Source organism: Elaeis guineensis, chromosome 1, assembly GCF_000442705.2.
Source record: "Elaeis guineensis isolate ETL-2024a chromosome 1, EG11, whole genome shotgun sequence".
Lineage (NCBI taxonomy): Eukaryota > Viridiplantae > Streptophyta > Magnoliopsida > Arecales > Arecaceae > Elaeis > Elaeis guineensis.
Genome location: NC_025993.2, coordinates 181,733,222 through 181,758,487, shown reverse-complemented (window position 1 = coordinate 181,758,487; position 25,266 = coordinate 181,733,222). Strand labels below are relative to the sequence as shown.

The following is a 25,266-nucleotide window of genomic DNA, read 5'->3' as shown; positions in this document are numbered from 1 at the left end:
CTTATATAGGGAGGAACGAGGGATCACCATAGTTTTAGATTATATAAAAGCTATAAACTCACGTCACGCAACAGCGTTTGTAGTCCAACGGTTAGGATAATTGCCTTCCAAGCAATAGACCCGGGTTCGACTCCCGGCAAACGCAGTTTTTTGATTTTACTTCAATTAAAAAATATGTAAAAGTTTCCTCATCTTTTGGGATAAGTAAAAGTTTCTTTGTTTTAAATTTGGTACATTTTTTTTTTTTAATTTTGACAATATTTGTTTTACAATCTTCCATGCTTAGATCTTGCTTCCATACACTTATATTTTTTTCTCTTTTACAAATGTATTGATATTTAATCAATTTAAAATTTAGTAAGAATAAAAATTTCTATGACAATAGTGATAATAATTATTTACCCATAAAAAAAAAAATATTATGAGTCAATGATCTCAAGATGATAATATTATTTTATTATGTCATCTTTATAAAATAATTTTATTTTAAAGATATATTTTTTCTATTTTTTTGATAGAAGTTGATGCGCTTACGCATATGAGTAGAAGATTACAAGAAAATATACAATCTGATTTGAAACACTACATAAGACATAAATATTAATATAAAAAAATAATAAAAAAAATTATATAATATAAAAAATTTAATATAAAAAATCAAATATATTTCCAACATTCAATGATGAACCTATTATAAGCAAAATAGCACAGGATGGAGCTTTGTGCATAGTAAAATATATATAATCATGTAATGTCCATAATAGGACTGTTGATATAATATATTTGCACATAATATCTTTCTTATTCTCCATAAAATTAATAAGCAATTGATATAACATAAGTAAATAATAATTATATCAGAGAAAATGTGACTAATGTAGAAAGATAGCACACATGTCCCAAGCTTATCTTCATTACAAAGAGACAATATGTAAGAGAGTGAAATATATTTTCTTCTGCTATATAATGCGAACTCTATATTTCACGTGCATGAGGTATCTGTACTATTAGCATCTTGTTATTTCTTAGGTGAAAAGTTTCCCACCATTCTTCAATCATATCACTATCACCTATTTATATATAAAATTATTTTTGGGTATAAACACCTAAAATCCTTGGATAATATAAGTTTCTTTTTTCAGTAAATCGAAAAAATTACATCATTCTAGTAAAAATACATCCATAAAAATTAAAAAATAAAATATTCAAAAATTGACTGAGTAGGCCGACTATAGAATCCTATAATATAGTCCTAATTTGATTGATAGCATAAGATACCATTCAATTAGCTATACTATTAATATGTAAGGCTTCCCTAAACTTAGTAGATGGTGAATTTGAAAGTCATCTCATAACCATCATATAGTTCCCTTTTAAATAAATATCTAAAGCCTTCAAGATGTATGTTGTATAAATTAATCCATCCCATATGGCATAATATTTTACCATTGGAACCGTCGTATCAAAAATTCTGCCTCTATCTGGAGCTAATAAATCACCATAAGAACTTCTAATCATAAAGTTTGCTCCATCAAAAGGACCTCTGTCATATATATTACCATCAAAATTGATCTTGAGGAAGTAGGGGGTGGTGACTCCCAAGAAAAATATGTTATCTGATGATGTAAAAATCATATAGGAAAAGCTAAATAGGTCATCCCTACTATCAATGGTTCCTCCGTAGCAGTTAATGGATTAACTTCAAAGTATAAGTGGATGCTCCGAGAAGAATCATTCTTGTACTTTATCTCGTTTCTTGAAAAATACATCCATCTATAGCTAGTCAAATATAAATAATGCAACACATCAAAACTACTTTAGCCTTTTTATTATTACTAGAAGATAGAGCAGCCTGAAGAAAATTATTAATAGGTAGCGTAGAGATAGTAGATGAAACCTGAAATGGGCTAGCCTCCATATCTGTGACACCAATCTATATTGTAGTAAAGCATCAATAATAGACTCCTTTATTTCTAGGTATAAGTTCGTTTCACAATTCAGTACTTATTTAAGCGATATTGTTTTTTGCCACTTGAGTCTGAACCCTCGAAGGCACCTATCTGCACCTAACACTTACATTCCACCATCTTATATTTTTTAGGCTATCATCAAGGGTAGGGCTCGAAAATCCATCAGACAATGAGGGTTTTATTTTATCATGAGTTAAGAATTTTTGGCTGCCTCAACTATACAAATTTCCTAGACATGATTTTCTCCATTCCACATTTGTTTCAATGATTGGGAGGTACTACCAGATGTCAAGATAAACAAAAGGTTCTTATCCATCTAGGCTCTCTCTTATCCAAGCATCACTTGAGCCACAAGCATGACAACTACCTTCCAATGTCCTGCAATTCTTGAATCTTTGATGATCAAAAATTCTTCAAACTGCACGGAGTAATCAGCTCTCTCCTAAATTCACATTCATCTCTTGAGCTACCATATGAGACAGGATCATTGCAACCAACCTACAAGGTTGGATGCAATTAAGCAATTTGCTTCCCACACTCGACAGCAAATTGAAGAATCTATCTAATGAAATCATAGCTTACTTATATTGTCAAATTCATTTCTATCAAACCATGACACCAAACTAGCAACATTGCTGTTATTTTCTACTTTGCTACCAACCTCTTAGACTTTAGAAGTACCGAAATAGCCCACCCCACTAACAAAATGTAATATCAAAGATCGAGTTTTTTGTTGGGTTTTCAGAAATAAACCTAGGTTAGCATTTGGATAGCTTGTCTCTAGTCAAACCACAATATCTAGGAAAAGAGGTTTAAGAATCTAAAATAAGAGATATAACGTGACAAATAGACCTAAAATTAATCACAATGATCAGAATCTTAATCAACCCAAGCTTAAAAGTGAAGATGTAAGAAAATCAATTCAACTCCGATATATCAGTTAACACTTTTTTTTTCTAAAAATAATTTTTTCCACTTTGTTTACTTAAATCACTAAATTAATGACGTGCATACGTTCAAAAATAATATATATCTAGCTTATAATAACTTCAGATTGTTAACGCTTGTTTCTACTCAAAATTCTTGGAAATCAATATTGGAATGGATTTTGAATGAGATATTTACCATGTTCAGGTTTTGATGGACAAAAAGGGGAGAAGGAGAGGTGAGAGGATCTTAGTAGACTTGCTAGAGCTTGGTGGGATGGTGACAATGATGATTCGATTCTTAGCTCAAATAGCAAGCTTCCACCTTCTCTCTGTCATTTATTGACGTTATTATAGCAGCAGTGATCTCATCGATGGATTTGCCGCCACCGTTGCCTCCTTCATAAAGCTCTGTCTAGTGGGCAATAAGAAGAGGGAGAAGAGGAGGAGATGGAGGAAAGAAAAACGAAGAGATGAGAGAAGACTTGGAAAGCAAGTGCAAAAAAAAAAGACGATATTTTTAAGTATCTGTGGCTCAACTCAGTTAATGAGGTTCAATTTTGATAATTAAGCACTAAAAGCTTGCTTCGCATCACTTCAATTTCTTATTTTCTATTTCAAAAATAAAATCATAAAAATATAGATAAAAATATATTTTATGATAATATTTTTATTTCAAAAATATTTTTTATTTTATCAAATAAAAAATAAAAAAAATTTACTTTTAATATTTTCATAAAAATAACTCATGATGTTTGCCACCATTCCTAACACCACTATTGCAACCGCAATCACCCTCATTACCATCATCATCTTCACCACCTTACCATCATCATAATCGTTGCCTTCACTATATTATCGGCACCCCCGCTATTAGTATATTTTTGTTGCCACCATACCACCACTATCACAATTGTCTCCTCCACCACATATTTGGTTAAAATTTAAAAAATATTTGATTTAGTTTTAAATATTTATTAGATTATGCATGGATTATTTCTTTACTATGATCATATATACTATAGGTGTATGTCACACATCGATCATAGAGTCAGAAAAAAGATCATGATACTATAGAAGTGGATAGGATCTATGGAGAGATTGGATACACCCATAAGTGAGGTTTGAGCATCATACCATAAAATTATCGTGGTGGACATTGATGATGTGGAGTTTCTTCTTCACCTTAGACCTACACTAACATCTTGATATACTATCATACTGAGAGTATAATATTAGTGAACTATTTTATAAAATATTGATAAAAAAGAAGTGTAGACAAAATGTACAAACTTACAAGTGGTCTCTTAATCTGAGAGGCAGAATATCTTGTTGTAATCTAAAAGCCAGTAAATTTGCAACAAAACTCATGTGTCGACCATGACACCTTAAGCTTTGCTCTTGATAGGGAGTATAGTGGTTTATTAGATTTAGATTCGAGCGTCAAACTATTTGGCATGGAAATCATCATGTTGGCATAGTATTTATATTAGAACAAAGATATAGTTAGGTATATAAGATAGCTGTATATATAATGCAAATATAATGCTTATACATTCATAAATTTTTTATTTATGTGTATGCTTGTTTTTGCATATATCCTCATAAATCTATTATTTACATGTATACCTTTAGCTTAATAAAGATAATTTATGACGATGTTTATGAAAATAATAAAATTTTGAAAGTATATATATATATATGATAAAAGAAAACTTATAATTTATATAAATTTACATAAATATAACTATATAATCTAATATATATATTAGAAAGCGAGAGAAGATTGGTTTATAAATAAAGCTGTCCATGTAAGTAGCCCATTTTTTTCTATGCATGTCATGTGGACTTTTCTATCTCAAAGCATTGAATGCACATATTCTATTGATAATGAATGAAATTAAAAGTCATTTATATCTATTAACTGATGTTATTAAGATTTTCAGTTATGAACATCAAGGATATGAATGGATATGTTATTCATAATTTTTTTATAAAAATATTAAAATTTATTTATATCCATTAACTGATGTTATTAAAATCTTCATGAACATTAAGGCTATGAATAGACATGTTATTATTTTTTTTTTGTAAATATAATCAATCTAATATATATATATTAGGAAGCAGAAAGTGAAAGAAAATTGATTTGCAAATGAAGCTGTCCACGTAAGTAGTCTATTTTTTTCAATGCATGCCATATAGACTCTTCTATCTCAAAGCATTGAATGCACATATTTTATTCTTAATGAATGAAATTAAAAATTATTTATATCTATTAACCGGTGTTATTGAGATTTTCAATTATGAACATCAAAAATATGAATGGATATGTTATTCATAAATTTTTTTATAAAAATATTAAAATTTATTTATATGATGTTATTAAAATCTTTGTGAATATTAAGGATATGAATGGATATGTTATTAATTTTTTTTTTATCGATTATATGAATATGATCTACAATTCCACGTGTGCAACGTGCAGACTTAAAAATTAATTTTATATAGTCATAAGAATATACATATAATAACATATAATTTCAAATATTTGTAAAGAAATATATAAAAGAAACCTTATAAATTGCGTACATCTAATGGCCTAAACTAATTACAAAGAAAATACAAAGAGGGGAATTGGCCTTCGGAACCCTAGTTTTTCTCCACTCTCTCATTATCTTCCGCATCCCTCCCAGTTCGCCTCCTCCTACCGCCGTTGGATCTATTCGTGGTCTACCTTAATATCCATCAGAGTATCCTCATTCTCCACCTTAGTGCATCGCGTTCCAAATCCTAGAAGAATTCCGAAGAAGACTGGCGGGAGCGACCCCGGACCCTAGCAGCAGATATTTCGTCTAATCTCTCTTCTACGGATTCGAAGCCCTATAGGGATCGAAGGAGATCCTTAGAGATCGCCCAAAACCCTAGACGAAGCGGAGGGGGATAAGAAAAAAAGGGGCAAGATGAGGATTATGATCAAGGGAGGCGTGTGGAAGAACACGGAGGATGAGATCCTCAAGGCCGCGGTGATGAAATATGGGAAGAACCAGTGGGCTCGGATCTCCTCGCTTCTCGTTCGTAAGTCGGCGAAGCAGTGCAAGGCCCGGTGGTACGAGTGGCTCGATCCCTCCATCAAGAAGGTACCAAAATAACTTCTGGTCTTCTTTCCTCCGACCTCCTGCGTCCTTCTCTGCCCCCTCCCTCCTAAAAAAGATCATTTTTCGATTTGAACGGCGTCCTCGAAATCACTTGGAGGAAGAAGGGCGATCTCTTTTTGTAACTTTACATGGATGCCCTAACGATTTGTTTATTTAAATTTTTGCGGCATTCTAAATGGAATGAATTCTAATTATTTATTTATTATTTTTTTGAGAAGGGGAGTCGATCTTTTGTTGTTCTACATTGATGTACTGATGAGGTGTAGAATCCTTTTTTTGCAGTTTATATAAATCTCATTGTTTCGATTCTATTATAATGGGATTTTAAATGTTGTACCAGTGTCAAGTATCTAATCCGCAGTGCTATTGGACTTGTGTTTAGAATTTAACGGAATTTTTGATTTGAATGTGATTGGTTGCAGACTGAGTGGACCAGGGAAGAAGATGAGAAGTTGCTTCATCTTGCTAAACTTATGCCTACTCAATGGAGAACCATTGCACCCATCGTCGGCCGGACACCATCGCAGTGCCTTGAGCGCTACGAGAAGCTTCTTGATGCAGCCTGTGCCAAGGATGAAAACTATGAACCAAGTGATGACCCACGAAAGTTGCGTCCAGGAGAGATCGACCCCAATCCTGAGTCTAAACCTGCTCGTCCTGATCCTGTTGATATGGATGAAGATGAAAAGGAAATGCTCTCGGAAGCACGGGCTCGGTTGGCCAACACCAGGGGCAAGAAGGCAAAGAGAAAGGCGAGGGAGAAACAGCTTGAGGAAGCGAGGAGGCTTGCATCCTTGCAGAAGAGGAGAGAGTTAAAGGCAGCTGGCATTGATACGCGGCAAAGGAAGAGAAAAAGGAAAGGAATAGATTATAATGCAGAAATACCATTTGAAAAAAGAGCTCCACCAGGGTTTTATGATGTTTCAGGTGAGGAGAGGCCTGTGGAACAGCCTAAATTTCCAACAACCATTGAGGAACTGGAAGGAAAGAGGAGGGTTGATATAGAGGCCCAGTTAAGAAAGCAAGACATTGCAAGGAACAAAATTGCACAAAGGCAAGATGCTCCTGCTGCAATTCTGCAAGCAAACAAACTAAATGACCCGGAAGCAGTTAGGAAGAGGTCAAAACTGATGCTTCCAGCTCCTCAGATTTCAGATCAAGAACTGGAGGAGATAGCAAAGATGGGTTATGCAAATGATCTTGTCTTAGCGAATGAGGAACTCGCTGAAGGAAGTGGTGCTACGCATGCTCTTCTAGCAAATTACTCGCAGACTCCAAGACAAGGGATGACTCCCTTGCGAACCCCACAGAGAACTCCGGCTGGGAAAGGTGATGCTATTATGATGGAAGCTGAAAACCTAGCACGATTAAGAGAGTCGCAGACACCTCTTTTGGGTGGGGAGAATCCTGAGTTGCACCCATCAGATTTTTCAGGTGTTACCCCAAGGAAAAGGGAGATACAGACTCCAAATCCAATGGCAACTCCTCTGGCAACTCCGGGTGCTACGGGTCTTACCCCGAGAATTGGCATGACTCCTTCCAGAGATGCATATTCTTTTGGTGCAACACCTAAAGGGACTCCTTTCCGTGATGAGCTTCACATAAACGAAGATATGGAAATGCAGGATAGTGCGAAGCTTGAACTCCGCAGGCAGGCTGAGTTGAAAAAAACATTGCGTTCTGGTTTAACTAATCTTCCCCAGCCTAAGAATGAGTATCAGATAGTTATTCAACCAATTGCAGAGGAAAATGAGGAGACCGAGGAAAAGATAGAAGAGGATATGTCAGATAGAATAGCTAGAGAGAAAGCACAGGAACAAGCAAGACTGGAGGCCTTACTCAGGAAGAGATCTAAAGTGCTTCAGCGGGAGCTCCCTAGGCCTCCTGCTGCTTCATTGGAACTTATCAGAAATTCTTTGATAAGGGGTGATGAAGATAAGAGCTCTTTTGTTCCCCCTACTTTGTTTGAGCAGGCTGATGAGATGATAAGTAAGGAGCTTCTTGCATTACTAGAACATGATAATGCCAAATACCCACTCGATGGAAAACAAGAGAAGGAAAAAAAGAAATATGCCAAGCGTGTGGCAAATGGGAGAGCTATGCCTGTACCTGAAATTGAAGATTTTGACGAGGATGAACTTAAAGAGGTTTACTTCTTTCTATTAAATTTATGTATGATTTTTTTGGTATATGTTTGCTCTATTTGCTTTCTATTGTCTTCATGTGTAATTTATTTCTGGATATCTTCATTCTGCATTCATTTCCACTGGTAGGTACTCTTTGATTATGCATTGCCTAATCAGCAAGTCATGGTTCAGTTTTCTGGCTAGATATTCTGTTTTTGATTTAAATTGTGATTTTTTTTTTTTTTTTTGATTTATACACTGGTTAGAAACTGAGGGGATATTGATAATATGCTTAATGTAAGTCAGTTTGCTGTATGTCTTGTAGAGAAGTCATGTATCTGAATCTTACTTATGAAAAGCTAATCTACTTCATGAGGAAGTAAGCAGGTTAGTCTAGTGTTTGTCTTTCTGTGGAGTTAAGAAAATTGGTCAGGAGACTTTAGATCCTTTGATATCTATGCTCATTCCATCTTTCTGTTGAGACGTATGATATTGTGGGTATGATTAAAATAGAAATGGAAGTGATTATTTTAAGAAAATATTTGTTCCTAACTGAAGAGACATACAAATGCAAAGAAATTGGATATGCGTAGGTTGAAGATTTCTCTGCCATCCTGAGATGTTAGAAAATGAAGATCTAAGTATTAAAGAAAATAGAATGATTATATGAATTTAAAAGAGCAAAAAGAAAAGAAGATAAGGGAAAATGTTCTTTCCATTTTAAATTATGACTCTTGCTTTCCTTTTTAAATCATGACTCTTGGTCTCTTCACTCCAACATGACTACTGCATTTTATTGAACTGGACCTTTGTTTTGGGTTAGCTTGAACCTTTCAAGACAATGTAACATACATGTGAATTAATAGGCATGCATGTGTAGCCTTGCTTGTGCTGTTTTTGGTCTCATCTGATTTTTTCCCCACAACCATTTGTTTGTTGCATCCACATTTCTGAAAGATTCTTGGTACTTGATTACAGGTTAAGAACACCTATTCTTACTGGTCTGCTTCTTTTCTAGTATTTGCAGTCAGTCCTGGGTATTGCATAAAGGAGCTATTTGTCTTGCTGATTTTATGCAACATTTTAATGGAAACATTTCAAACAATCCCCTAGTTTCTTTTTCAATGTCTAAATTGTATGCATTTTTCAGATCCCATTTCTCGTGTGAACTGGACAAGGTTAGAATTGAGCTTAGTTCAAGGACCAGGAGTTTCAAATCCACCTTTTCTCATTATTCAAGTTATTTTTTTGGTATTAGAATTCAATTCTGATGAGAATTTTGGAAATTTAGATAACCACATATTGAGTTATTTCACATTTAGGGTTCGTGAGAAAACAGTTATTTTAACAGAAAAGGAGGAAATTCAGGAACCCTCTAACTGAGGGGAAGGAATGAATTATCTGACATGCTCGAAGCATGCAGAAGCTTTGGTGAGCAACGTCTTATTCTCGATCATTTGTTGTTGATTTAACCATGTTGGTGTCTTAACATATGACTGTTACAAATGGAAGAGTTTTAGGGCATTAGACATTGACTTAGCCACCCAAAGAGTCTTTGTAGGAAGTATTGTGTTAATGTAAGGAATCAACTCCATTCGATATCTGAATAGGTGAAAGGTCTAGATGTCCATTCTGGCAAATCTTTTGGAATTGGATGTCCTTATTTTGCTTAGATGAGTGCGGCAAATAAACTCATGTTTGAAGAGGAGTTCATGATGATTTGTTACAACACTGAAGTCAGCGATATATGAACTAAGTCTCAACAGACCTTGCAATTAGTGGTGTAAGCTGGGTTTATTAACTTGCTGTGATGTCCTGAAACTTGAGTGCGGGTTGCTGAAATGCAAAATTTTACTGTTGTAGGCTAGTACAATCACACACAACATATGAGGATCTATTATTTGAGCATATACTACACGACTATAAATAATCAATGATCTTATACAACTATATGCTAACATGTCTATTAACAGCAAAGTATAGATAGTATCTTCTGTAAACTCATGGATGAAATTATGTCATTGTTGAAGCATTACCTTATTAATGCATGATCTTGATCTTTTATCTATTTATAATTACTCATCTATTTTCCATGTCTGCTTTCTGTCTTAGAACAGGATCATGATTTCTTATCCATAAGAATTTTATAGACTGATTTAAGGAACTGAATGCACTTGCTGTTCAACATTTCTGTGCCTTTGATCTCCATGTAATTTTTTATAGTTCTATGCCAGCAGAATTGTTCTGAGTCTCATTTATGCATATCTATGCCCATTAAATGAGATTTATATATGGTTCTGATTCCTGCACGATTAATTTTGCATTCTGCACTTGTTCCACCATATATAGTCATTTGCATTGATGACAACTGGCTCATTATTATTTCAAGTCATGATCCAAGTTTGGATGGTTTAATTCTTAAATCGATTCACTTTCTTGTGGATTAGACTTCCCACCAATATGTGTTTTCACCGGTACTCAACAAAAGCTAGAAATTGTGTAGTTATGGTACTTTTGTCAAGTTTTTGTGCTTGAGTCTTGTAAATATTGACAGAGGATTTAGGATTTCCTTTTCATGTGTCATAGAACTCGTGTACTTGGGCTGCTATTAGAACTGAAAAAGGGCTTTGGAGTCGAACTTATGGAGGGTGTCCATTTTTACGTTCATAAATAGATGTATGAGTAGATGCTCAAGCATTTGGTTCTCTTCATTGCAATCTGGTGCTCCTTTGTTGTCTAACTTTTCGAGTCATGGGCATTTCTATTGACATTGGTGGAGATGTGTTGATAATGTCCTCCAGCCCAGCTTACAGGTGTCTCCTCCACTGCTTCATTGACCTTAGAGATCTGTTCCTGGAGATTTTGCAGGTAATGGCGGGCTGTAGTATATAGTGACAGTCATCCCCCTTTAACACTTTGGCCACCAAGTACTACTGCCGCAAAACATACCAAATATATGCTTTAGATCTTATTGCTCCATGGGTCTATTTAGACCAGCATTGTTATACTCCTTTGTCCCTTACAATGCCTTCCAGTGGATCCAATAGTTAGCATTGATATTAGTGTTCTGCCGGTAATCACCTGTTACATTGTTATCTTTGATGAATCCAACATGTTAACAAGTATTGCCATGTTGTAACAAAAAAAAAAAAAACAAGTATTGCCATGTAGCTATTGTTATTCCTTTTATTCCTTATATTCCTTAATGCAGCGTTCAAATCTTTGGCGTGTTGTTGTATAATACAGTGACACTCCTTGTCTGGTCAGTTTATTTCATCTATGTGAAGAATCCTGAAATGAATGACAACACTCTGGTAAAGTTGCAGCATTGGCTGAATGCTTGTAGCACATGCTTCAATGCCTTTGAATTAATGCGTTTTGACGAACCATAGCACCTCTGGAAACTCCTTACAGGATCATGGAAAGCTTGTTTTTTCTTGCCTATATACCCGAGATTCCATAAGCAGGGCAGGACATGGGAGGAGAATCTGATGGTTGCTAGTCACATAGGATTGATTAGAACCTGTATGATAGCTTTCTAAGCCGTGACAAGCACCTAGAAAATCACCTATGCCAAAATGTTTCTGACCCATGGCAAGCATCTAGAAGGAAGGTGACATACCTTGAACAGGATGGTGATGATATACAGTAGGAAGGAAGGTGGCAAGTTATATGCATATGGATCATATGCGTATTAATTGAAGAATATTTGCTAAATGAATCTGATAATAGAACTATCATCAAGGGCATAGTTTCTCAGGGTTTGGTGGTTCAAGGCAAAAAAAGACTAGCCATCAAAAATTTGGATTGACTTGTTAGTTTGAAAGAGTGAGGTTTTTAACAACTGCAAATTATTAGCTGGTTTTGTAAGCTGCTTATTTGTTTAGTTGAAAAGACATGTCTGTTGTTATAATAGCAGTAGCTAATATTTCACATTACAAATACAATAATGTGCTTCACAATTTGGAGTAAAGCGATAATAGTCCCTTGCATCTGTTAGCAAATGACTTGCATATTCCTTTTTAGAGGTTGTGACAATTGCGTGTTGGCATCAAGATCTGTTTTGTGAACTCATTCTTTTTATCTTTAACATCTTTGAGGGCTATCCCTCCATTGTAGACTCCCACTTCTCTTTATAGCTTACATGGTCTGCTGCCATAATTTTCTCCTTATAACATTTGTTTTCTTTCCTTTTGCTTTTGATTTTGAGAATTTCAATTACAACACAATTTACTGGGAATCCCTGGTTGTAGTTCAGCAAGTCTTTTGTCTTTCTTTTTCTTTTTTCTTTTTTTTTTCTTTTTTTTGTATTTGTTACTGCACATTAATCAATCTGTTTCGAATATGTTCAATGGTGTCTCTACATGCCTTTTTTTCATTTGCATTTTTTTCAGTACCTTCTTCAAGACAAATGGAAAGAAACTATAGCTTACAGTCTCATTAACCATTATGACTAAAGTGCATGCTTTATAGATTTTGGTGGCCTTGCCACCATGGAAAGTGTTAATGTAGCTTAATTTACTTTTGCAGGCTGATTCTTTGATTAAGGAAGAGGTTGAATTTCTTCGTGTGGCAATGGGGCACGAGAATGAGGCCTTTGATGATTTTGTCAAAGCACGTGATGCATGCCAGGAAGATCTTATGTACTTCCCTGCTCGGGATAGTTATGGCCTTGCTAGCATTGCTGGCAGCAGTGAAAAACTTGCTGCTTTACAAAATGAATTTGAGATCATGAAGAAGAGAATGGATGATGAAGCAAAAAAGGCAACACGACTTGAACAGAAGGTCAAACTTCTCACACAGGGATATCAGGTATGTTGAGATTGCACTTGGTGCTTGTTTTCTCATTTCTATTTTCCCTCATCCTTGCCCGAGTTACAATTTGATGTGGATATGTTTTGCCTGGTTTTCTATATGTGGCAGCTTTATTTGTCAGGTTAAATCTAAGTTCTTAAACAAATATCACTTGGATAATTAAAATTCATTGAATACAGATGTATGAAAAACAGCTTGCCCTTGAACCAATTTCATGGTCTTCAAATTGCCCTGTTGCTAATTGGTTGTGATTTCCCCTTTTTCATGCCTATTTTTTTGCATTCTCATTGTTTGTTATCTGTCTTATGGACCTTTAACTTGTTTCTTATTTGAATGAGCAGACAAGGGCTGGAAAATTATGGTCACAGATAGAGGCCACATATAAGCAAATGGACACCGCTGCTACAGAACTTGAATGCTTTAAAGCTTTACAAAAGCAAGAACACTTAGCAGCTTCATTCAGAGTTAGTAGCCTAATGGAAGAAGTCAACAAACAGAAAGTTCTTGAGCAGAGCCTCCAACAACGCTATGGGGATCTCTTAACCGAGCATGATAGAATTCAAAGGCTACTGGAAGAACACAAAGTACAATTACGGATACGGGAAGAAATTGCTGCCAAGAATCGTGCACTTGAAGAAGAAATCGCAGCGAGGAATCGTGCTCTTGAGGAAGAAGCAGCAGCAAAACATGGTACTCTGGATGAAAAATTGGCAGAAAATAACCAGCATGGTGACACTGCTCAGTTGGGTGACGTTTGTAGGCCAGATGCAGGATTGGATCAAACTGATTTACCAAATGCAGATCATCCTGAAACTACCTCTTCGTGTGAACAACCTATACCTTCAGTGCCTGGTGGCCAGTTGTATGCAGAAGGTTCAGCCGAGAGAAAAGATGCCTTTGAAGGTCAATCTACCCAAAGTGCAAATGTAATTCAAGAGAGTCTTAATGGTAACAAAGAGCATGTTTCTGTTGTTGATAAAAATGCTGAATTATCAGGTGGTGTGGCTGGATTTGTTAATGAACAGAAAGAGATGGTAGGCAGTATGGTTGATGCACCGGCTCCAGTTCAAGATCAAATAGGTAGCTTGCAGGAGCAGCAAACAACAGTTGCCAATTCAGGTGGTCAGGTTGCTGGTTCACCAGTTATACAGCCTAATATATCTGAACCAACCATGGATCCATCTGCTTCCTCTGACTCAGCTGCTCAAATAACTGCTTGTTTAAGCAATCAGATAACTGTTTCATATTCAACTGGATTGGAGACTATGGTGGTGGATTCAGGTGACGAAGGGATGGATGGTGGGCTGGCTGGATGTTCCAATATTTCAATGCAAGTTGTTTTTCCTGTTGAGTCTGGAAATGCTGATCCTGGGTCAGCTGAGCAAATTGCTGGTGATTCAAGCAGTCATGGGGTTGTTACTAGTGCACCATGCTCTGAAGAAAAGATACATTCTGATTTTTCTATTCGGACAGCTGTTAATTCAGCAGACTGCGCCCTTAACAATTCAGATGGTGGAATTGCAAGCGAGACTAATGTCTCAATTCCAGATTACAGGGAGAATTTAATGGTTGAATCAGATGATAAGGCAGAAATGGGAGATGGCAAGTGATGATACCTTTCAGACTGTTTAGTTCCTATGCAAGCTTTCCAGATGTAACATTCTATGACAGACATGAGGTTTTAAGCCCCAACACCGTCCTTGTGAAAAATAAGGGTTGTCGCTTATTGCACCTTGATGGTGACGTTGGAACTGGCAACTTAAATGTTTTCCTTAATGCAGGCAGGAGGATTATTCGAGGTTTTAGTTTCAGAGATACTGTCTCAGTGGGGTATTGCAATATTAATTTGGAAAAAAACAGCCTTTTGTTTCTATGGAAAATTGAGGATTTATTGTTGGATTGTTCCAGTAATGTGGTCATAACTGTTCTCAGATGCTGATGACTCCAATATTCGGTGGTTGGGGGTCACCTGTGAATTCTTCTCTGATTGTGGGCTTGAATCCAATGGTTGTTTTTTGTATTTTTCTCAGGCTAATGTCATCTGACATTTTTAAAAGAACGATGTGAGCTGGAATTTCAAGCGGTTGAGTGCTCTTATTTTGCTTTGCATGTTCTTGTGATTGCCCTGAAAAGTGCATGTTTGCCACCCAATTTTTATTCCATCCACTTATTGCAAGCTTCAATCAATCCTAAGTTTCTTCTCTTAGCTGAATAATGCAACCGTCTCTTCTACCTCATCTGTTGATATTAATTCAAGGTTAGACCTGCTAAACCGGTAGGCCGGACTGGGTTTGGATTGGACTCAATCTGTTGCACCACTTATGTAAATGGTGCCCTGCTCGGCCTTCGGGCCTACTTCTCAGCCTCTGCAGGGGCTTTGTGGATCATCATTTGTTTCAGAATCTTCCAAGAAAAGAGAAAAAGTAACTCACATTGTCTCGCCGACGAAAGTAATCAAAAGGCTTTCTCCGGTTCCTACGTTTTCCGAGGAAATTATAGGATGATGTTGACCCTTCGTTGAGCTCCAGATCTCGTCCATTGCCGCTGGACCGGCGATTGCCAATTCATGGCCTCGATTGATCCGAAGGTAGGGAGGGGTGGCACTGACATGGGGCCCAAGTCTGTTGACAAGAATGGGGCTACACTCTTTCGCCCAGGATGACGAGGCTTATCCACAAGCCGGAGGAGGAGATGATGCAACTCCTCTACCCTGTTTGAGCGATGGACTCAAGTGAGGGGAAATTCCACGTGCACCACAATGTAGAAAATCCGATGCGAAGCACGTTGCTTTATGTAATTGATCCACATAGTCATCATTTTTTAACACGTATTTAATATCTGCAGTTTTATTTTTTCATTTAAAAATTTTATATGATGAAAATATTCTCATCTTTTGAAAAAAATTATGACATATTGTGATATATTATGACTTCCTACGCACAGAATGTCATAATATAATCCAAAAAATTATGACATCTCGTAGTATATTATGACATTCTGTATCAAATTATGATGTCATAATATGGTCCAAGATGTCATAATATAGAACGGATATTTTTGTCCAACGATTTTCTAATACGCATTTAATGTCTGCACTTTTATTTTTTTTATTTAAAAATTTTAAATAATGAAAATATTTTTATTTTTGAAAAAAATTATGATATTTTGTGGCATGTTATGATATCCTACGTCAAAATTATGATTTTCTACACGCAGAATGTTATAATACGGACACAAGATATTATAATTTTTTTCAAAAAACAGAGATATTTTCATCATTCAAAATTTTCAAACGAAAAAAAAAATTACAGATATTAAATTCACATTGAAAAACGGTGACTATATGGACCAAACACATAAAGCGATATGCTCCACATCAGATTTTCTACACCGCTTGCGATGCACAAAGAATTTCTCTTCAAGTGAGTAGGCGAGGAGGTGAGAAACCTAGTTGCCTTGTTCTTCAATTAATCTAGTGAACTTACAGACCGAGTTTCTTACAGATTGGGCCACCAATATATATACATATATAATATTTTTTTAGATCCAAGGTGGGCTAGGTTGACCTAAATTCGAGTCCGGCCCGTTGAACAAATGGGCTCATACCTCAGGCCCAGTCTGGGCCACCAGTCTTAAAATCCAGATTCATCCAAAATGAGAGATTCTTTGTGCACCGATGCAACAAGAATTTCCCCATCCAAAATACTGGCCAATGGTAAGAATTTCCCCATCCAAAATACTGGCCAATGGTGGTAGGATCGTTGTCTTGATGAGCACTCTTATTGTCTTGGTGTATTTGTATTGTTTGCTATCCTGGATAAACGATCTAATATTTATGTGGTGCAATGCTTCAATCGGACCATATAGGAGTCCACTATACTTTCTTAGTTTATTCTGCAGTTGTTACTATTGCAGGTATCAGGAACATATTTAGGTCCTCTTCTACGCAATTTGCAATCTCATTCGTAAGAGGGATTGAATGAGGTTTCTGATTGTTGTCTTTGTTGATTTATGCAGTTAATATTCTGGGTACTTAGATTTTAAGTTTCTCCCCGGGTGGATCTTCTTTGGTTAAAAAGAGAAGAAATGAGACTCCCGCTCGTTCTAAAGATTCGGATGACCTGATGACCGAAGGGTTGAAAGAACGGAGCAACTTTGCCTCAGGCCAACCTTCACAACCAGACTAACGCAGGCAATCAAATGCTTACAGGTTGCCCTACTTTTCCAAGCTACATACATATAAACACATTAAAACATGCCTGTGCTTATGTTTGTCACAACCTCAGCATTCTGGCGTGTTATTGCATTTATGCGCATTATTTTCAGTTGGGACATAGAGGTCTTACCCAACAAAATGATGAAAGCTCGTTCCTAAGGCCAGGGCTGCAACGGGTCAGGTTGGATCAGGGATTGACCCAACCCCATATCCAATCCATGTTTGAATTGGACAAAAATTCCGCATCCAAATTTAATTCATTTCCATTTGAGTTGCATCAGATTGGATTTAATATTAATCTTATAAATGCATTGGATTTTTCATATCAAATTTAATAAAATAATTCAATACAATGCATCAGAAATGGTCAACAATAATTGATGAATGAGCATCAAGTGCAAATCCATTTAAAAAAAGAAGAGTATCAAGTGCAAATAATCTACAAGCTCTGATTTAGAAATGCTTCGTATTTTAGATTATGAAAAATATAAAGGAAAGGTCAGAAAGGATCCCTATGATGGGGTTCAATAAGCGTCAACTGACGGAAAGCACTCTTAAGTGTCTGATTTAATTAGATGCACTCCTTGTTCTTCCCTCTGTCTCTGAAAACATTTTTTTTCCTTTTTGATTTTCTTTTGTTTTCTGGTAATTGTCTGAGAAAATCTCGGAAGAAAAGTCACAATAAAACAACGCTTATTAAAAAGTGAAGTTTGATTTTCTTTTCCCCAACTCTCGAGGGAATATAAAATAAAGAAGTTCCAATCATAAAGTTTGTTCCACCAAAAGCACCTCTGTCATATATCTTATCTTCCAAATTGACTTTGAAAAAGTAGAGGGTGGCGGTTCTCAAGAAAAATAAATTATCTATAGCGATGTAAAAACTGCACAGAAAAAGCCACAGGCCATCCCTACTGCCAATGTTCCCTTTGAAGTAGTCAACGGATGAACTTCTAAGCATGAGTAGATGTTCTAAGAAGAATTATTCTAGCACAGTTATCTCGTTTCATGGAAAATCCATTCATATCTAGTAAGCCAAATATAATAAATGAGGTAACACATCAAAAACTACTTCAGCTTTTTTATTATTACTAAAAAATATCTCTCTAATATTCTAAAGGAAATCATTAATAGGTAGCTTTGAGATAGTAGATGAATCCTGAAATGGGCTAGCCTCCATATCTGCGATGCCAATTTATATTGCAGTATACCATGAATAATAAACTCCTCTATTTCTGGGTATATGTTCATTTTACCATCGAGTGCTTGTTCGAGCAATATCGTTTCTTGCCACTTGAGCAAGATAGAGGTTCGATTTTGGAGTCTCAACATTCGAAGCCACCAATCTGCACTTAATACTCGCATTCCACCATCTTGTATTTTTTAGACTATTATTAAGGGCAAGCCTTGAAAATCCATCAGGCAATGAGATCTTTATTTATCACGAGCTAAGAATTTTTGGTTGCTTCATCTATACAAATATTGTAGACATGATTTTCTCCGTTCTATATTTGTTTCAATGATTGGAAGGCACTAGTAGATGTCAAGATAGACAAAATGTTCTTATGTATCTAGGCTCTCTCTTATCCGAGCATCACTTGAGCCACAAGCATGGCAACTACCTTCCAATGTCATGCAATCTTTGAATCTTTGATGATGGAAAGGTCTTCAAACTTTACAAAGTAATCAACTTTCTCTTCTAAATTCATATTCATCCCTTGAGCTACTATATAAGATAGGGTCGTTGCAACCAACCTACAAGGTTGGTTGCAATTAAGCAATCTGCTTCCCATATTCAACAAATTGAGGAATCTATCCAATGAAATCATAGTTTTCTTATACTGTCAAATTCACTTCTACCAAACCATGACACTAAGCTAGCAACATTATTGTTATTTTTCTACTTTGCTACTAACCTCCTAGACTTCAAAAGCACAGAACCTTAGTATAGCCCACCCCACTAACAAATTGTAATATCAAAAATTGATTCTTTTGTTGGGTTTTCAGAAATAAACCTAAGTTAGCATTTGGATAGCTTGTCTCTAGTCAAACCACGACATCTAGGAAATAAGGTTTAATTTAAAATAGGAGATGTAACATGACAAATAGACCTCAAATAGACCACAAAGATCAGAATCTTAATCAACTCAAGCTTAAAAGTGAAGATGTAAGGGAATTAATTCTAACTTCAATGTGTCAGTAAACATTTCTTTTCTAAAAACAATTTTGATTTTTTTCCCCATTGTGCTTACTGAAATCACTAAATTGACAATATGCATATGTTCAAAAGTAGTAGATATGCAGCTTACAATAACTTCAAATTGTTAACGATTGTTTCCACTCAAAACTATTGAAAATTAACAACAGAACGAATTTCAGATGAAAAAATTACTAAGTTCAGGTTTTGATGGAAAAGAGGGGGAGAAGGGGATGCAAGAGCTCTTGAGCAGACTTGCTAGAGCTTGATGGCATAGTGGCGATGATGATTCGACTCCTGGCTAAAATTGGAAGCTTCTGTCTCCTCTCTAGCATTTGCTGACATGATCGTGGCAGCAGTTATCTCATTGATGGATTTACCGTCACCATCACCTCCTTCACAAAGCTTCCTCTGGTGGGTAGTAAGAAGAGAGAGAAGAGGAGGCGGTGGAGGAAAGAAAAGAGAGGAGATGAGAAAAGACTTGGAAAGCAAGTGCGAAAAAAGGGCGATATTTTTATGTGTCTATGACTCAACTTAATTAACGATGTTCAACTTTGATAATTAGGCACTAAGAGCTTGCTTTGTATCACTTTGATTTCTTATTTTTCATATTAAAAATAAAATCATAAAAATTGTGGACAAAAGATATGCTTTATGACATTATTTTTATTTTTTTTATTTTTTAAAATATATTTTGTTCTATAAAATAAAATCTTATTTTCAATATTTTTAAAAAATACTCATGATTTTTACCACCACTACTAACATCACCTCTTTAATGCCACTATCGCAACTGCAACCACCTTCATTACCATCATCACCTTCACCATCCTATCGTTGTCATCATTATTGCCTCTGCTATATTATTAGCACCTCCACCATTAATATTGTTGTTGTCGCCATACTGCCGCTCCCATGATTGTCTCCTCCACCACATATTTCATTAGAATAACGTGTGCTTTTTCAAATTATTTGCATGTAATTTTAAATGTTTATTAGATTATGCATGGATTTTTTCTTTACCATGATCACGTATAGTGTAAGTGTGGGTCACACATCGAACATAGAGTTAGAAAAAATATCATAGTACCGTAGAAGTTTATCGAAGGGGATGGGATTTACGAAGAGATTGGATAGATCTATTAGTGAGGTTAAAGCATCACACTATAAGATTGTTGCGGTGGACACCGACAATGGGGACTTCCTTGTTCACTTTTGTCTTATGCCAACACCTCGGTATGCCATTACATTGAACGTATGATACTAATAAACCATCTTATAAATCATTGACAGAAAGGAAGCGTGAACCAGATGTACAAACTTATAAGTGGTCCCTTGATCTAAGGGCAAAATATCTTGTTGTAATCTGAAGGTCAATAAATTTAAAGCTAAACTTGTGTATTAACTATGACATCGTGAACTTTGCCCTTGACAGGGGGCATAGTGGTTGATTCGATTTAGATTTGAGCATCAAGTTGTCTAGCATGGTATGGTATCTATATTAGAAGAAAGACATAGTTAGACATATAAAATAGATGTACATATAATATAAATATAATGTGTATACTCTCACCAAGTTTCTATTTATATATATACTAGTTTTAAGCCTACGCATTGCACGCGGGTTCTAGAGCTAAGTTTTTTTGTAAAAAAATTATGTATAAATCAGCAAATATCATCCATCGAGAATGTTAGTGTTGATTCATATTCTCAACTATACATATAAATAGACTTCATGCTTTAATCATATCATTTAATTGACATAAATAACATTTAATGTAGTCCTTTAATAATATCATGTTTGAATTTAAAGCTTTTTATAAAGAATTAAGAATTCTTTGGACGAAGAGCTTGGTTACGTGGCCTACGGAATGTAAATTTTTCTCCAGATGGCATTTATAGATAAGAAATGGTTGCTTACGTGGATAGTCCCATTTATTCATAAACTTTCTCTCACTCTCTGATTATGTTGGAAAAAAATATATAGATAAATAATCAAATAATATTCATTCAAATTTTTAATGTCATTTCATATTCTCAACTACCTATATAAATAGGCTTTACTTGTAAGAATGCAATAATATCATACATTAATAATATAATTTAATTTATATAAATAAGATTCAATGCAGTTTTTATTAATCCAAGGTTTGAATTTAATGCTTGAAAAATTGTTAGACACGAGGACAAGCATAAAAAAAATTGCTTGATTACATTTTATTAATGCCCAACTCCCCATTTCAATTCAAATAGTCTCAAAGTTCCAGCAATCTTATCATATTCTGGCTTTCTAGATTTTATTAGTAACAAATGGACAAATTAGTTCTCATAAATGGAACATTTATCTAAAATAAGAAACAAAAATATTTATCCTAACATTTGGCCTTTCAATTTTAAAATGAAATCACCATCGTTGCCCTGTAACTATCAAAATATTTACAGCACATTAAACTTGATGGGCATTTAAGTGTAACAGATGCAATTATATAAGATTCTAACATAGCACAATCCAATGGACAAAAATGGATTTTTTTAAAAAAATAATTGAGATAGTTCTTCCAACCTCAATTCTCTAGCAGTCTGGCTGTTCAAATAGTTAACACATTTTAAATCCAGTAAACAAAAGTCATAGATTCCTAGTTAACAAACTGATAATATATATCAAACATTTTCAATCTCAATATGTAATTGTTTTTTAGTTATCTTTGTTTTAGCAACTTCATTCGTTGTCATCATATACCAATTTTCTTTTCCTTTTCCTTGTCACTTGTGTCTCTGTGTCCTCATCAACCTCATTTAATTCATCATGTTGTCCTGAATCTGCTATGGATTCCTTACTATGATAGTTCTTGAAGCTGTGAAGTATTCCTACGGTCTCTATGAATTTCTGTAATATGGTTCCAATATCATGAGGATAAAGGTAAGTTTATACAAATAAGAAATGCATATTATAAGAGGTGAGTACCTTATCCTTTTCGACATCGGTGGTCAAAGGAGATTTAAGTTCTTTTCCATTTTCATCTTCCTGTCATTGGTCACAAACTCAATTAGCAAGTTCCCTTCTCATTCTGAGCACTTGATTAATTTAATGTTCGTCTGTACCTTTTGTTTTGAGGTAAAATATGCAAAGGATATCGTTTCAAACCAAAGAAGAAAAGAGACAATGCAAAGGCACCGTTTTTATCATTTTATTTAGCACCAGATCCTAGTTGAAATAATTGTAAATAAATAAAATTACAAAAGCAGGATTTAAGAACATAAGAAGGATAGGATTGTCTGATCTCTTGTATGTCCTACAAAATTTTTTAGCGATGATATTGTTTTTCTCACATCCCAAACCTGTAAAGAATGGTTGGAGCAATCAATTAAATGCAACATAATGCAGAAACCAAATCAATACTTAAAATAAACTGGTAGTGGTCTATATTGAAAAGCAATAATACTGTCAAAGATGGTGAAACAAAATTAGTTGGGTGGAAATGTCAGGATTCCATTGAAAAATAGAGCATTTCCTTCAACTTGAATTTATGTATTTGTCCATCCAAATTCCTAGTGTCCATCCAAATTCTTGGTCTCTCTTTAAGTGGTGCTTATAAGATGCTTTTCATTCAATAAGTTAAGAAAAAGAAAATGGATATCAAAACATATGACCCTATCACTCTACAGTGCACCAGCTTCAAGAGTAAATCCATGCATTTAAGATTCTTTCAATCTAAAACAATTTATGTATTTATCCATTCAAATTCCTGATGTGCTTTTGAGATGCTTTTAATTCAATACGTTAAGAAAAAGAAACTGAATATTAAATCATATGATCTTATCACTCTACAGTGCACCAGCTTTAAGAAAATATGGAACCAAGAAATAAACATCGTTCTGTGAAAAGCAGGAATGGAAGTAGTATTATCCTTTGCTATCCCTTATTTAAAGTTTCATGAAATATTCTCACATAAAGACACAATAAGTTGTGTCTATCCAATCTCCGCTTCAGAAAACGAAGTCTCACAGAGAAAGCCATTAGATCTGGATGAAAAACTTCGCCAATTCAGAAAGGTTTATTCATCACAACTAAGCAACTAATCAATCTCATGATTAGCATATGTATTTAAAAACAGAATGATAATGCAATAAAACAAAAGAACAATCAAATTTTTCGTAGAAAATTCAACTGATATCATATTAGAGATTTATAAAAGCAACTAAAAATACCATCAAATTCACCTGGCACCTCATTGGAGGACACTTTAAAGGCCAAAGGAAAGCCGAGGCGAAGGATCGCCCGCCCCAACCCGGAAAGATTGGAGACGATTTCCATGAAACCGAGTACCATCACCATCCCTAGCACCCAGGGCATCAGAATGAAGCACCTCTCTTTTCTGTGCACTTTGTTCTAACTAAATAGTCGGGCCAAGAAAGCACATAAAGAAAATAAGAAGAAATATTATGAGATGAATTTTAATTACCCAATAATTCTAGCCATCAATTTAAATGGGATTGGAAATACAGTGTCCAGCATATTTTCCAGATCCAGCGAACAACATGAGAACATTTTCCAGTCCTACTCGTACATCATATCAGTAACATCATGATTGTGTAAAGAACATTTGTAGCACCCCGGCATCAGTAACCTCTACTGAGTCATAAGACTTGAGAAGCAGAACTATCCATCATCTCAGATGTACAACCCACACAAGTTATTAAAGGACACAAACCATATAAAGGTTTATCCTAAGAAAATATTAAAAAAAGAAAAAAGAAAAATCGAAACCCATTCTAGAACTAACTGCCAGTGATCGATCCCCAAATTGCTGGAAACAATAAAGGTCATTATCGAAAAAAAAGGGATCCGATGAACTTAACACAGAATAAAACGGCCAATATCATATCATATGAATCAGAACGCGGAGAAAATCTCCACCATATATCTTCCAGCGAATCAAGAAATCCGAAAAGAGAATCACATTAGCATCAATATCATCTAGAAATATTCTGGAACACACACATATAGTTTAAGCATGTATTAAGGAACCAAAAAAAAAAAAAAAAAAAGAAACTTGGAAACGGATTCCAGAGCTCAAATGCATCAGATCTTAACTCAAACACAGATCAGAACCCCAAAAAACGGTCGGAGATCCCTTACGACATACCTCGATAATGGGAGCTCTCTCGGATCTCGGATCTCGAAGCAAAAGAAAGAGGAGGATGAGAGAGGAGAAGCAGAGAAAGAGAAACCCTCGAATGGAGACTTATAGCCAGACGATGAGAAAGAGAGGGAAAGTGAGATGATGAGGCCGCGGCCGCCTTGCTTGCCGGGGCTCCGCCACCGCCCTTGATGCCCGAGCCGGCAGTGGCGGCGGTGGAGGTATCTCCGGTCCGGCTTGGCGGGGAGATCAGAGGATCTAGAGGAGAAGGGAGGAGAGCTCGTGGAGAACCCGCGATGGCTGGTCCTCGCTCCTCATGGCGGAAACCTTCGTCCTGAAGACGAAGAGCAGCGAGAAGAAAATTTCCGAAATATCCCCGGCGGTGGATAAGGGGAGGTTGACCGCCATTGGAGGCGCTTCGACAGACTGGGACAGAGAGTTGAGGTTTAGAGAAGACTAAGAGCGGCAGGGTCAAGGTTTTGTTTTACGTGGTATGCTGGGGGTTTATGTTGAGACAGATGGCACGAGCAGCTGCTAGTTTTGTGCTGACGTGGAGAGCTTAATCTGATATCCTCCTTTCACTCTGTTTCTATTATATATATATATATATATTAGGTATATTAGATTAAATTTTTATAAATTATTTATTTTTGCATATAACCTCATAAACATATTTACCCTTAGCTTAATAAGAAGAGAACTTATAATGCATGTAAATTT

The 25,266-nt window shown here is 35.6% G+C and overlaps 1 protein-coding gene, 1 long non-coding RNA gene and 1 other non-coding gene across 6 annotated transcripts; 2 read left to right on the top strand and 1 right to left on the bottom strand.

Annotated features, from left to right (window-relative positions):
- Positions 1-73: 73 nt before the first annotated feature.
- Positions 74-145, top strand: TRNAG-UCC (transfer RNA glycine (anticodon UCC)). The gene has a single exon. It is a non-coding gene; the product is annotated as a tRNA-Gly (tRNA).
- A 5,396-nt stretch (positions 146-5,541) lies between these two features.
- On the top strand, positions 5,542-15,092 carry LOC105039972 (cell division cycle 5-like protein). The gene is made up of 4 exons (XM_010916320.4): positions 5,542-6,036; positions 6,477-8,201; positions 12,711-12,992; positions 13,337-15,092. The coding sequence occupies exons 1-4, from the start codon at positions 5,860-5,862 to the stop codon at positions 14,603-14,605; spliced, it is 3,453 nt and encodes a 1,150-aa protein (XP_010914622.1). The 5' UTR covers positions 5,542-5,859; the 3' UTR covers positions 14,606-15,092.
- Positions 15,093-19,399: 4,307 nt separating this feature from the next.
- LOC105039970 (uncharacterized) lies at positions 19,400-25,033 on the bottom strand. 4 transcript variants are annotated; one of them, XR_012137811.1, is made up of 3 exons: positions 23,627-25,033; positions 22,371-22,744; positions 19,400-22,292 (listed from the first exon to the last, which is right to left on the bottom strand). It is a non-coding gene; the product is annotated as an uncharacterized lncRNA (long non-coding RNA). The 4 variants fall into 4 exon arrangements; XR_012137810.1 differs by having other exon boundaries at positions 22,371-22,430; positions 23,627-25,031; XR_012137812.1 differs by having other exon boundaries at positions 19,400-22,744; positions 23,627-23,799; positions 24,553-25,028.
- Positions 25,034-25,266: the final 233 nt, after the last annotated feature.

Excerpts from the sequence above, each read along its gene's own strand:
- LOC105039972 (XM_010916320.4), top strand. The coding sequence starts at position 5,860 with ATGAGGATTATGATCAAGGGAGGCGTGTGGAAGAACACGGAGGATGAG. Across the intron at positions 6,037-6,476 it reads TCGATCCCTCCATCAAGAAG|ACTGAGTGGACCAGGGAAGA; the intron begins GTACCAAAATAA and ends GATTGGTTGCAG. Across the intron at positions 12,993-13,336 it reads TTCTCACACAGGGATATCAG|ACAAGGGCTGGAAAATTATG; the intron begins GTATGTTGAGAT and ends TTGAATGAGCAG.